The 12,873-nt window shown below is 36.8% G+C and overlaps 1 protein-coding gene across 1 annotated transcript in view; it reads right to left on the minus strand.

Annotated features, from left to right (window-relative positions):
* Nucleotides 1-12,873, minus strand: part of LOC113028213 (alpha-N-acetylgalactosaminide alpha-2,6-sialyltransferase 1-like) — an 18,916-nt gene continuing 6,043 nt past the window's right edge. The window contains exons 2-9 of the mRNA XM_026178297.1: nucleotides 11,571-11,844; nucleotides 11,186-11,348; nucleotides 10,173-10,335; nucleotides 3,643-3,781; nucleotides 3,450-3,553; nucleotides 2,703-2,786; nucleotides 1,727-1,826; nucleotides 1-1,268 (exon numbers count right to left, since the gene is read on the minus strand). Coding sequence (XP_026034082.1) covers nucleotides 1,080-1,268; nucleotides 1,727-1,826; nucleotides 2,703-2,786; nucleotides 3,450-3,553; nucleotides 3,643-3,781; nucleotides 10,173-10,335; nucleotides 11,186-11,348; nucleotides 11,571-11,844 — 1,216 coding nt within the window. The 3' untranslated portion in view covers nucleotides 1-1,079. The remainder of the gene's footprint in view (nucleotides 1,269-1,726; nucleotides 1,827-2,702; nucleotides 2,787-3,449; nucleotides 3,554-3,642; nucleotides 3,782-10,172; nucleotides 10,336-11,185; nucleotides 11,349-11,570; nucleotides 11,845-12,873) is intronic.

A 12,873-nucleotide genomic window follows, 5' to 3' on the forward strand; every position in this document is an offset into this window, starting at 1 on the left:
TTAACACATCCCACAAAAGTCAGCTTTATTTCCTACATAAAATTACATGCACAATGTACACAGATGTTACAGATCATTTGAGCTGTCTTTGGATGTCATTGATACATCAAACAACTCTATACAAAACTTGTTGTGTTTGACTGAACATTTTGTGTTTCACAAAAAATAATTTTTCTGAAAGATACAACTTTTGAACTAATTAAGAAAATAAAATAACAGAGAAAAACTGTAACATCAAAACAAACCACCACAATAAAATCACAGCTTTTTTCTCCATTAAACCTCTAGAAATTTAAATTTACTATAAAAGCAAAGTCAACCACTAAAATCCAACAAACAAACAAATAAAAAAAGGATAATAATATAATCTTGTTATTATGCCTTTTTCCAGGGGTGGAATATATAATTGGCTATTTGGTTTCAACATGAAGATATTGTGCCACAAGTAAAAGCTGTAACTACAGCTGTCACAAACAGGTATTAACAGCGTTTATCTTAAAGCTAAATAACACATCAGACGTAAATAATTATACAGATATACCTGGATTACATATTACTCTTTTGTCAATATTTGATATATAAGCTGAAAAAGCATAAATGAAAACTGAAAATCTGCAACCAATAGTAACCAAACAATATCAAGTATTCAAATGCAAGAAAATTTATAAAACTGCCATTTATGCTGAAAACCCCTTCAATGTGACCAAATTAAACCAATAGTAAAAATAAAGAGGCAAAGAGTTCATCTGCATTAATGCTCTTGACTCAATCCCAGCTGTTGTCGATGCTTGATTTTAATCTATGGAAATTTACCCACAGAGATGCACTTTAATAAAATAACATGAGTGATAATAATCATAGCGTCTTTGCTTTGGATGGTTTAGTTTGCATCATTAATGAGATATTACTGCTCGATCGTCTTTTGCTTTTGATAAAACCACAAAAGGAGTTGCAGAAAAATAAAACCAGCTACCATAATGAGTAAAACTGAGCATCACATATTGTCTCAGTCTTTGGAAAGTACACATAGTTGTTTTTAAATCTGGTAATCAGAAATCTTGATCATGTCAGCGTTGCTTTTAGTTCTTTGCTTTTGACTCAGTTCTTCGAAACAGCCTGATTATTTTCCTGTTATGAAGGTCTTTCCATGTATTCTTCTCCAAAATGTAGTCATGGTTGGCGTAGAAAATGACTTTGCTCATGTTTTTCTCAACATAGTAGTTAGGATATTTGACGTAGTCGTCAGTCATGAATCCATATGCATCGACCTGAGGAAAACAGAAAGGCAGGAGAAATAGTAGGAGAAATATATTATGATTATACGTGTGTATGTGTCTTTTTATTAAAATAAGAGGAAGGCAGGTTGAGGACAAAGTTAGAGAGGCAAAGGCTATGATGGTTGGGATCCATCAGATTCATCCCAGTTATTCTTGGATTTAAAACACCAAGAACAGTGAAAACGCTTATGTTTCATGAAGGGAAGTATGTGGTGGGTGGCACTGTATTAATCCCAATGGGGCGGACCTTTTGTTTAACTTGCAGAGTAAAAATGTGCTTTTTCATGAAAGGTGTCTTTGACTCTTCATCTTATTTCTGATTCATCTGGGCTGTGTGAGAAAGCTCCTGAAAGTTGACTTGCTCATTCTAGAGTTAATTGCCAGGTCAATGCTTCTAAAGCTGTGAATACCAGCAATAAGCACACAAAGTTCAAGTAGTTTTAACTCACTATGTCACAGGTGTGCAGAGCCAAGAAGACAGTGAATGCCCCGTTGGTTGGTCTGACCAAAGACCAGTATGTTTTATTCAGATTAGGTGACAGTAAGAACCTGTGAGTGAAGAAGAAGCATCAATTAAGCATACACATGGGGAAAATGAGCTACACTTCTATGACAGCAGAATAGGCAACCTCCAAATCCCAAACACACTGTAAAAGAACACATGCATAGAAAATTACTCAGTGTAAATTACTTGATGTTCTTCAAGAAGACTGGAGTCCTACTCCTGAAGACCACTTAAAGGAATTACAGGAAAGTTTGTCTGAGAGAGTTCAGACTGTGTTGAAAAATAAAGGTGGTCACACCAAACATTGATTGGTTAGAATTGTACCAATATATTTTGTCTAATATATTGTATGTCTATGTATGTTTGCACATGTTTCAATAAATTGCTGCAAATATTTCCCATTTTCAAAGTAAATGGGGAAAGTACTGTATAATTACATTGTTCAAGGACTGTTCATGCTGACATTCATGTCTGAGTTACAATCTTATAACAGTTATTCCAGTGATGTTTTGCTTGTTTCTCATCCTTATTGTTCATTTCTAATAGGAATCCCAACTGTATGGTTGAATTAGCTAACAAGGTTGCATTCCTGGGGTAGAGCTGTAAACAACAAACGGGTGTGGCAGCGTGTGTGGAGTTTCAGAGCGAGTGTGCGGAGGAGCTGTGGCGGTGACTGTGTGGAAGAGGAAGCATGTGTGTGGATACCCCCCCCCCTTCTCTCCCTGGACCCCCTCCCAACTCACTGCACATATATATATAGCACTGAGGTGATCCCTGTTGTAAATAAATAATCTCCTTTTGTTCTCAAAGAAAGAACTGTCTGCGCGTGAGTCCATCCAGTAGCCATGAAAGCTTTCTTCTAACTATTCATAGCCCTTTTAACAAAAATACTATGTACAGGGTGTTAATTGCAGGCTGACCTGTTCCGCACATATCGGAGGAAGTCCTGGTGCAGAACGTAGAAACGACTTTCATTGTATTGCCCTGAATAGTAGGTCCTTGGTCTGGTGAGGTTAGAAGACGAAATATGGCACACTTGTTAGTCACATATATGCCACAGAAGATATTTTGATTTGTAAAAGACATTATATTAGAAAGATACATTTAAATTACATGTCACAAACATTTAATATGTATGCAGGTAAAGCTTCCATGTACACTCAAAATTTGCATTTGTGAAACAAATGGCAACTGGTTGAATTTAATTTGGTTAAATTCATGTTTTTTTTCTTTCTTTTTTTTTCTATATTATATTATGTTACAGTGTTGACCTAAGATAACAGACTTTGAATAAATTAATAGATTAAATATATATATTTGTATTGATTAATATTTTATTTTGTCCAATTGTTGTATAAATACTGTAAAGGATAATGTATGATAGTACAAATAATCTTAATAACTTTCTCCTCAGTGGCATCATTATGTGTCCCATAAAATAGAAATAGAAAAATAGAAGGTTATAGTGTTTATTTATTTACTGAAAAATAAACAAACATATGTGTTTGGGAGTACAAAACATTTACATCATGATTCAAAAAACAAAACAAGACGTAAACAAATACAGTTGGAGTCTTAATTCCTTAATGGGATAATTGCAACTTTTTGAAAGTGGTGAAAACATTTCTTGATTAATTTTCTTTCTTTTTTTTGCATTTTATACTCACAGTTTATTGCGGTATGGGCCAGCAGAGACCTTTTCTCCTCTCAGAAGAGCCTTTAGCCACTGGAAATCCCTCATCCCCTCTGGAATCAACACATATTTTATACCCTGTCAAAAGGAAAAGGGGAGCCCTTATGTTTATTCTGTGCAGGGAAAATAAGTACGATACAACACTGTTGTCTTTGAAGTTTAAGTACCTCGTCATGAGGGGCAGATTTGTACCCGTACTTCTTGAGCAAGTAAAGTGATGTCGTGATGGAGTGGGCTGTGTGAACGTAAACCGATGTTTTGTTTCCTACATCTTCCTCATAACCCTTAGTGATGGCACCATTCATCCTGCCAGACAAGACAAGAATACATTTTATCAGTTGTTGCTAGCTAAAAGTGCAATACCAATGTCTAGGTGTTGACTACAAATATCTGCCATATATAAACTGCTTGTGGGACAGTGAGCAATTTCATGTGAAGTATCATCATAAAGCAACTCTAATTCGAAACATGCTGGAACATTGTGTAAAGTGTATCAGACTGCAGTTATTTGCAAATCGGATAAACACACATATTATACACAATGGAACACAGAAAAAATGTACCATTTTAAGAAGAATATTACACTTTGATGACATCAACACATCTGAAAAAGAGTTGTCCATATTTACAACTGTGCATCATCCGTCTGTATTCTAATAAACCTCCATAACTATTTGGTACTGTGGTGTTCTGTGTCATCTCTATCCTATTCATCATTTCACATCTCAATCGAATTGAATTCAAATAATGACTAAATAATTATTTTTCTATAGAAACGATGTAAGTCTAGGAACCTTTTATGTTTTTTCGTTGAGAAACATTTTTCCAATAATTTGTAGACTTAGTGTTTTGTATGTTGTTGAACTGCTGTCCATCTTCTTCAAGATGCTCTTTTTATACCCAATTATCTCACTGACTTGTTAGCTAGCTGTTTGGGGGGGGGGGGGGGGGGTTAGCCCAACTTCATTTTCCTTTTTTTTTACCTGTTCCAACTTTTTGTAGTTAGAAAATAAACAAAAATGTTGTTTTTGTGGAATTTTATAAACATTTTATTTAGATTTTTTTAAAATCAATACAACAGTTTCTTTGATACGAGATTTATATAGTCATAGACTATCGAAAGAGTAAAGCCAGTACAGAAGTGAATGAATATGGAAGCCTCCATTCTTCGTGAATGACAGCAGTTGTACTAAGCAAAGAGGCCCAGACCTCCCTCTCCCCAGCCACCTCCTCCAGCTTATCCGGGGGAATACCAAGGCGTTCCCAGGCCAGCCGAGAGATATAATCTCTCCAGCGTGTCCTGGGTCTGCCCCGGGGCCTCCTCCCGGTGGGACATGCCTGGAACACCTCACCCAGGAGGCGCCCAGGGGGCATCCTTGTCAGATGCCCGAACCACCTCAGCTGGCTCCTTTCGATGTGGAGCAGCAGCTGCTCTACTCTGAGCCCCTCCCGGATGGCCGAACTTCTCACCCTATCTCTAAGGGAGAGGCCAGCCACCCTTCGGAGGAAGCTCATTTCTGCCGCTTGTATCCGCGATCTCGTTCTTTCGGTCACTACCAGGCAAAAAAAAAATAAAAATAAAAAATAACAACAACAAGAAAATATTGATCTGCTTCTCTTCGCACAGTGTCTGCCCAGCATAAGACGCAATTCAGACTCAAACAAAGCTGCAAAGCAGGAGAACAACATCACCATCAACTATTCTGTGCCACAGATCCAGTTCGCTGCAGCACAGAGTGATGATGAGACCGTTAACATGTGCAACTTAGAAGTAGTCAGAGGTAACTGGATGTTCAATCGGGTTAAATGCAAGGTTGATTGGATTATATCTGAAGATCATATGCTATTCGTGATAACTCTGCTAGACTCCAAATTGCTCGTCCATGCGGGCATCTCAAAATTAAATGAAACCACTTAACACTTTTTCCCTAAAACGGACTGACATGGGACACATTAAAGTTGGATCGGAACCAGCTAATCAGTGTGAAGGTAAGTGTTTTTTTCACTTATTCGAGAGAAGTCCGAAATGCGTTCTTATTACTGTTTGTTTTGACTTTTAAGCTACCCTACCAGGATATTTTCATTCAAATGCTAAGACAAAATGTCAATATCTATGAATGTGGAGACTCAAAAGACTAGTTAGGTAATAGTTGCCGATGGATTTATGAGACTTGATAGAAACTTGGACGTTTGCAACAGGTGTATCGGTGAACTACCGAGGTTGCGCCCAAATGCTTAAAGCTGTTAGCTGGTCAGTGTTTTAAGGTGTGCTTGTACTACCTGTACGGTGCGGAGTGCTGACTAAGTCATGTTAAACCCATTAAAGCGTCGAGCTCAAATATCTTTTTATTTTTGTGCACTGTTCTCTTGTCGGCACACATTTTCTGTTTACTGAAGCCTTTTGTGAATAATTTTGATCATGTAAAAACTGGGAATCGGTCCCTATTGACAATACTCTTATTTTTTGCATTGCATTTGTCATTTAGGAAAGGTAATTGGTCACTGAACTTTTTGCAACTTTGTGTATTTCTAAATTTTGTGGCTTCAGTGCACGCAAATTTATATTGTTCAGTTTGCACGTTAAAAGCCTGCCAAGCACCCCAAGGCTGATTATTCTTGGTAAGAAGTCATTTATGAAATAGAGCTGATTAGACCATATTAAAATTTCTGTTTGGCACAGGAGCTTTTCGTGGACACAGGTATCCAGTCTCTGTTTTGTTAGCTCAAATGTATGTAATTTCCTTTATAAACCAAGGTTGTTGGACATGTGTCTCAGTGAATCCAGCAAAGTAACAATATCAAATTTCACATTACATATTACTGATCAACATAGTAGTCTAGCTACACCAACAGCAGGAATACTGAAGTCAATACTGTAAAGTTTAACAGCAGCACAAACTATAAACTCCAAAATAACCATACAGTTGATTCATCTCCGGTAATTTAACTGGGCTGACTGTTTGTTAGGTGTGTTTAAGGTGCAGAATAATTCCCAATTATGTACAATTATAATATGTTAAAATGGACTTATGTACATAAGGCCATTAATAATTAACTGTACATAGCTATTTGCTTTATGACTATCTAGACAGTGTGAAGAAGTGAAGTATTGAAATTATTTTATGTTGCATAATGACAACATGTTGCCCCTATACATTTAAGGACAAAGTTCAATGACCGCCACCTGCTGGATGGTGAGTCCAGAGGGGCGTGTAATCTTCTTTGGTTCATTCTATGTATTGAACCTGGAATACCAGGAGTCAGCGTGTGCAAGGTTTTTTGTAAGGATAAACCCTGAAGAGGGAACAAAATGTACCTCCAAGTGTGGGACAAGCAGAAGGACTGGGACCACTGTAAAGCGAAAGGTTGTTCACATTAACCCTCATGTCACAACTTTCCTCCAGCGGCTTACCGAATTTGAGTGGAGAACTTCAAATTAGGTAACTGTTTTTGCCATTTTTAGTGAATTTCTTGTATAATTTAAGTGACCAATGTGTTGTTACCCATGTCTCCACAGATGATCCATGGCCCATGCTTTCTGGACATTTACACAAGACCAGCAACAATGAAGACAAGCTCTCTTGCCATCTTGCAAGACGTTGTCTCTGTCCAATAGGTTTTTTGAGTGCAACAGTTTTGATTTTTTTTCCTTCTTTTACCCGTTTGTTAAAAATTATTTCAGCTACTTACACTTTAATTGTCACATGTATTGGCTCACCCTACAAATCAATGAACTCAGTCCACAAAGCAAGATCAGGGTTCAGTGCAGGTCAGTCAAGTTCCTTCACACCACACACGATCATCCATGTCATTGTGGACCCTGTTTTGTGCAATGATTTGGTGGTGTGAGCCAGTATTTTGGACAAAGTGTATATAAAGGCAGAAGTGTGGGGCTTGATATTATATTCATTACAATTCAGTTTATTTGTATGGTGCCACCAAAATGAATGCCAAGGCACTTCACATTGTAGGTTTAAGACCCTAAAAAATATAACTAAGAAAACCCAACACTTGAGCATATGTTGTCTGCCATGATATGGATATGACATAATATCGTTAATGTTTGTACAACCATCTGAGAAAATAATGGATTACATGGTTTAGTAAAAACAAGTGCTTCCTCAATGAAAATATGTTTTCAGTTCTTTTCAGTTTTTGATTTTGGAAATGTGTATTTCAGCAGGGAAAAATCAGAATTGAAATAAAGTGGTGTAAAGCACATGAATTATATTTTGTGTGTGTGTGTATCTATCTATCCATCCATCCAATTTTTTTGGAACCCTCCAGTCTCTTACAGTATGTTACTGTTAACTGAAATTACGGTAAATTACCTGTTAAACAGTAAATGACCGCCTGTTGGGACACGGTATCCTCTAGCAGAGATGAATATTTTTGGTACTGATGATGCGTGATAACGGTGAGTTACTGGTTAATATGTTGCAGTTTATTACCTTGCAGCGGGCTTACAGTGACATACCGTGAATAAACGGTAGTATCACAGTATGATGTTACTTTGTTGACGTAATTTACGACATAACGGTATCTCACTGGCGTCACTGTCGCCATAATTTGTCCAAGAGTATTATACTACTCCAGCAAAAAACGGTATCATCCTGCAGAACAGTAAGCTACCGTAACACGGCGTCACGGTATGACGCTGGCAACAGTGACGCCAGTATGTTACCGTAAAGTGGTGATGAAAAGTCTAAATGTGTGGATCATTTTAATTCAGCTGGGTGTCTTTCCTTTTGTTATGTTTCTTTAAGAGTTCAAAATGTGTTAATTACATAAATAAAATGTAATTTTCTCTGTAGCATTTCATGGATTTCATAAGAAACACACCTTAGTTGCTCTGTGGAATCTTTTAATAAGCAGTTAAAAACATTTCTGTTCAAACAAGCTTTTTGTTGATCTACGTATTTTATATTCTTTACATTATTTGCATTTGATCTTTTACATTGTGTATAATGTCTATTGATTGTATTGTTTATTTTAATATTTGTGTCCAGCGCTTTGTGACTGCCTGTCTGTGAAAAGCACTTAATAAATAAACTTTACTTACTTTAGTTGTTCACACAAAGCATAAAGGTAAAAAACAAAACAAAACAATATATACAGTGTTATCTTCATTTTAGATTTCAAAAAGTATTTGCGGCTCCCAGTGTTTTCTTTTGCGTGGAAACCGGGTCCAAATGGCTCTTTGGGTGTTAAAGGTTGCTGACCCTCGACAGAGGGTTGTGCGGTCAGCTGAGCGCACCATCCGCTCCGAGCTCCCTGACCTGCACTCAATCTACAGCAGGCGGTGCTGGACCAAGGCCAGGAAGATCGTGAAGGACCTCAGTCATCCCAACAACAGACTGTTCTCTCTGTTGAGGTCAGGAAAGCGATTCCGCTCCCTGAAGACCAACACAGAGAGACTGAGGAGGAGCTTCTTCCCGCAGGCGATACGGTCTCTCAATCACACCACTACACAGTACTGACCCACACATATAGTTCTTACACACACTGGACAATCTGGACATTGTTTTCACTTCATCACTTAAATCACTTTAAGCATATTTGCACTGCACAAGACATAATGTGGATTGCACAACACTGGTCACTATATTCTTCATTTCCAGTTAATACTTGTACAGCTGCTGTTATTGTGTATATATTTATTTATTTATATTTCTTCATACATTCTTATATAGTTCTATACTGTGTATTGTGTATTTTGTTGTACAGTTATTTTATTTTCAACTTTAATTTATATATTTAAGTGTGCCTATGCCAAAAGGCACACTTATTACTATTGCTCGGATTTATTATTATTATTATTATTATTATTATTATTATTATTATTATTATTATTATTATTATTATTATTCCGCCTGAAACTCGCCCCACAGTTTTGAGACAAGGTTCACATATGATTGTGTGCGGCTGGAGCTGGAATGAGTTGCTATGACTTTTGGTGGTTATTACTTCTATAGTTTTTTAAATATTAATATTTTAGTGAAAATTTTCCCACGCTTATGTGCCGCACAGTTTTGAGACAAGGTTCACATATGTTATATCATTTTGTGCGGCTGGAGCTGGAATGGTGTGCTATGACTTTTGGTGTTTATTACTTCTATAGTTTTTTAAATATGAATATTTTAATGCTAGTTTTTGCCTATTGAAATGAATGGGAAGGGAAGTGAAACTTAACTTGTGGTGTGTTGGCTCACTCACTTAATTAGTGGTGTGTTGGCTCACTCTAGTGGTATGCCAGCAGTAGTACGGCCTGTCTACCCTTATTTGGATTTTTTTTTTTTTTTTGAGCCGTATGAATGGCAAACTGCACTCATTGGCAGCGGCATAGGCACACTAAATTTTCGCTTTCTAGTTTATCTTATTCTTTCCCAGTTAAATTTACCCTTCATTCTAATTTGTGTTGTACAGTTATTTCATTTTTAACCTTAATTTATATTTTGTTCCTTCCTAGTTAAATTTACCCTTTTTAATTTTTCATATTTATTTCCGATCTTATTCATAGCCTTTTCCTTTGTTTTTCTTTAGGTCACGAGCAGTTGTCTAAGCATTTCACTGCATATCGTACTGTGTATGACTGTGTACGTGACAAATAAAATTTGAATTTGAATTTGAATTTGACCCCTGGCCTAGTGCCTGTCAAACAAAACAAACAGGTTTGCTTGGGTTTTTTTTGTCTTACCGAAAAACGTAATCATGGCCATCGATCTCCACTCCCTTCTTTGAGCCGTTCAGGATTCCTCCAGTACCTACCACAGCACAGCGCACACAGCCATCACCACCTGGTTTTGGGAGAAGCAGTGGCTTATTTGGCTTTGGAATCAGCTTCACTGAATCCATCACATCTGCAAACCAAAAGAAAAACATGAATACACATTCTGTGATTGTTTTATGGTTGCTGTATGAGTAGAGAAGAGGTTTGTTAGTTTGCTTTAAACTAATGTTTCATATTTAAAAGATGTATGTCTTTATAACGATGTCTCAAACAAGACAATATGATGCAGGTAGCATATAGTTTGAATCGATGGATATTAACAACTAAATCTTTATAGCCACCATCAGAAAATATAATACATCACCTGAAAAATAGCATGATTCATCCCAACACTCTCATGATGTGTAAACTCTTTCATATCGAACCACATTAAATTCGGCACTTGAAAATTTCCAGACAAAATAGTTCTCTGTTAAATTACAATAGAGCGACTACCAAAACAGTCGCTCGATTGTCTCTCATAAGTCTTCATTCACTCAAAATAACAAAAAATGCCTAAAATGCATACTTTAACTAATCTGTTTACATTAGTTAATTAGATTAGTTAAGTAGATTTTAAATGTAAGCTTTTGTTTGATTGGTATATGTTCAGTTTATACCAATCACATTTTCCTTAATGATTAATTATTTGAATAAATAAATATTTGAATTAATATATTTTAACTGTATCTCACTTAAAATAATTGCTTCATGTTTTTTTTATTAAGTAGTCCAGAGTTAGGTTTATATCAGCACGCCATCTTTTCTATTCATCCATTCCTAAATGCATTGACGTGCTGTTATTTCATTGGCTGTTTAAACATATCTCATAAAACTACATATGTGTTTAAAAATCCAGTCAGAGAATAGATGTATATTACTCTGTCATTCTTCAGTCTGGCACACAATACTGACCCAATATCAGCTTCATAAAGACCTACCATCATATTTGTAGTTCATAAACCCAAAAGGACTGTTGAAATGTGAAAGGCGATTCCACTCGCTCATGTTAATGTTGTCTTTGTGCAGAAACAAACGTATGTTAGGAAGAAAAGCCTTCTTGAATTTCTCATCCTGAGTGTTTCGTAGAGACTGAGCACATGTCTGAAAATCATAAAAAAATATGAAATGATGAAACAAGTTAAAAATGAATGACTTGAAACAAATCATGAAAAAGCAAAAGCAATACGTCAAGAAGCCAAAAAGACAGAAACTGAAATGTCAGGCATCATGCAGATGGCTGGTATGACTCCAGCTATGCTGGCTCACATCCATAAAGTTAATACGTTCGACTGTTTTTACTATATCTTGTCTTAACATGCTTACTGGTCGTCTATGTTGAGTATCTTTGCTGTAAACATCTTCAAAATCCCACCGAGGAAGCTTCTTGAAGTCTTTTTTGTAGAGGAGAGCCATGGGGGTCTCAGCTACAATGCGTTGTATTGTGTTGTTTTTTGCTGAATCTGCTATTTCTGCTATTTCTGCTTCAAAGTCAGGATGTGGTGGTCCTGATTTTAATTTTCTTTCCCAGTATGCCCTGTACCTCTCAAGCACAAAGTCTTCCGATTCACTGTCATCTATTTCTATGAAGGTTGACCAGCTGAATCAAAAGGGAAACAGAAGCAACATAAGATAATTAGTGAGACAAGTGTGTGTTTCTTTGAAAAACTTTACAGAAATAAAAAAATAATTTACCAGTAAACAGATTAAATCAATCATAGGTTTTTCATGAGTCAACATATAAAAACACAACCCACCTGATGCTTTTTATCCTATTGTCTAATAAATTCAAAATAATCAAGATACACGATGACAAAAAAAGCAAAGAAAAAAACTTTAAAATTAACTCTGCCATCTCTGGTTTGTGGAGTTGTTGCTGCTCAGTTAAGCTCAAAAACTATCTGCTCTCCCTCCTGAGAGCTGCTCACAGGTGGAAGAGCCACCTAACAAGTTGTCACTGATGCAGCAGGGCAGGGCTATAGCCAGTAGCGGTTTTTGATACGGGCGACACGGACGGTTTGCCCTGCTTCCAAATACAGCACATTTCATTCATAATATTGTAAATCCAAGTCCATTATGGATTCATGATTTGAATCCCGGGTTGTGTGAAATCCCAGAAATAAACTCTAGACAAAGCAAATCTGTGAAATAAGGCGTAGGTTTATTAGGTTATGTTGTGGTGATCCTCGAGTTGGGGGATGGGTGTTCATACTGGAGTGCAAAATTGAAGCCAATTGAAGATGGACAAGAAAAATTCAAAGCCATCAGGTGCTCAGTTTAGAAAAAAGAGAAAAGAAGAGGAGGAGAAATGAGCAAAAGATACAGGTAAGCAGATGTGTCATTGGATAATGGCAGCTCATGTATCCTGAAACATTCAGGATACATGAGAATCATCAGAGGGAGTGTTCGCCCAGGGCGCCAAACAGGCTAGGACCGTCACTGTGTCTCCTCATGCAGCGATGCAAGCATTTTATTTTAAAAACGGCACAAGTGGGAATTTCTTCTGTACGGGTAATTTCAGCCTGTTCACAAGCGTTTCATTTAATCAAACCACTAGTTTTAATGTAACTAGTTTTTACGCATCTACTGGGGTTTCTTTCAGGGGTTGATGCGATCATTTTATTTAAAA

This window comes from Astatotilapia calliptera, chromosome 8 (genome assembly GCF_900246225.1).
Source record: "Astatotilapia calliptera chromosome 8, fAstCal1.2, whole genome shotgun sequence".
Taxonomy (NCBI): Eukaryota; Metazoa; Chordata; class Actinopteri; order Cichliformes; family Cichlidae; genus Astatotilapia; species Astatotilapia calliptera.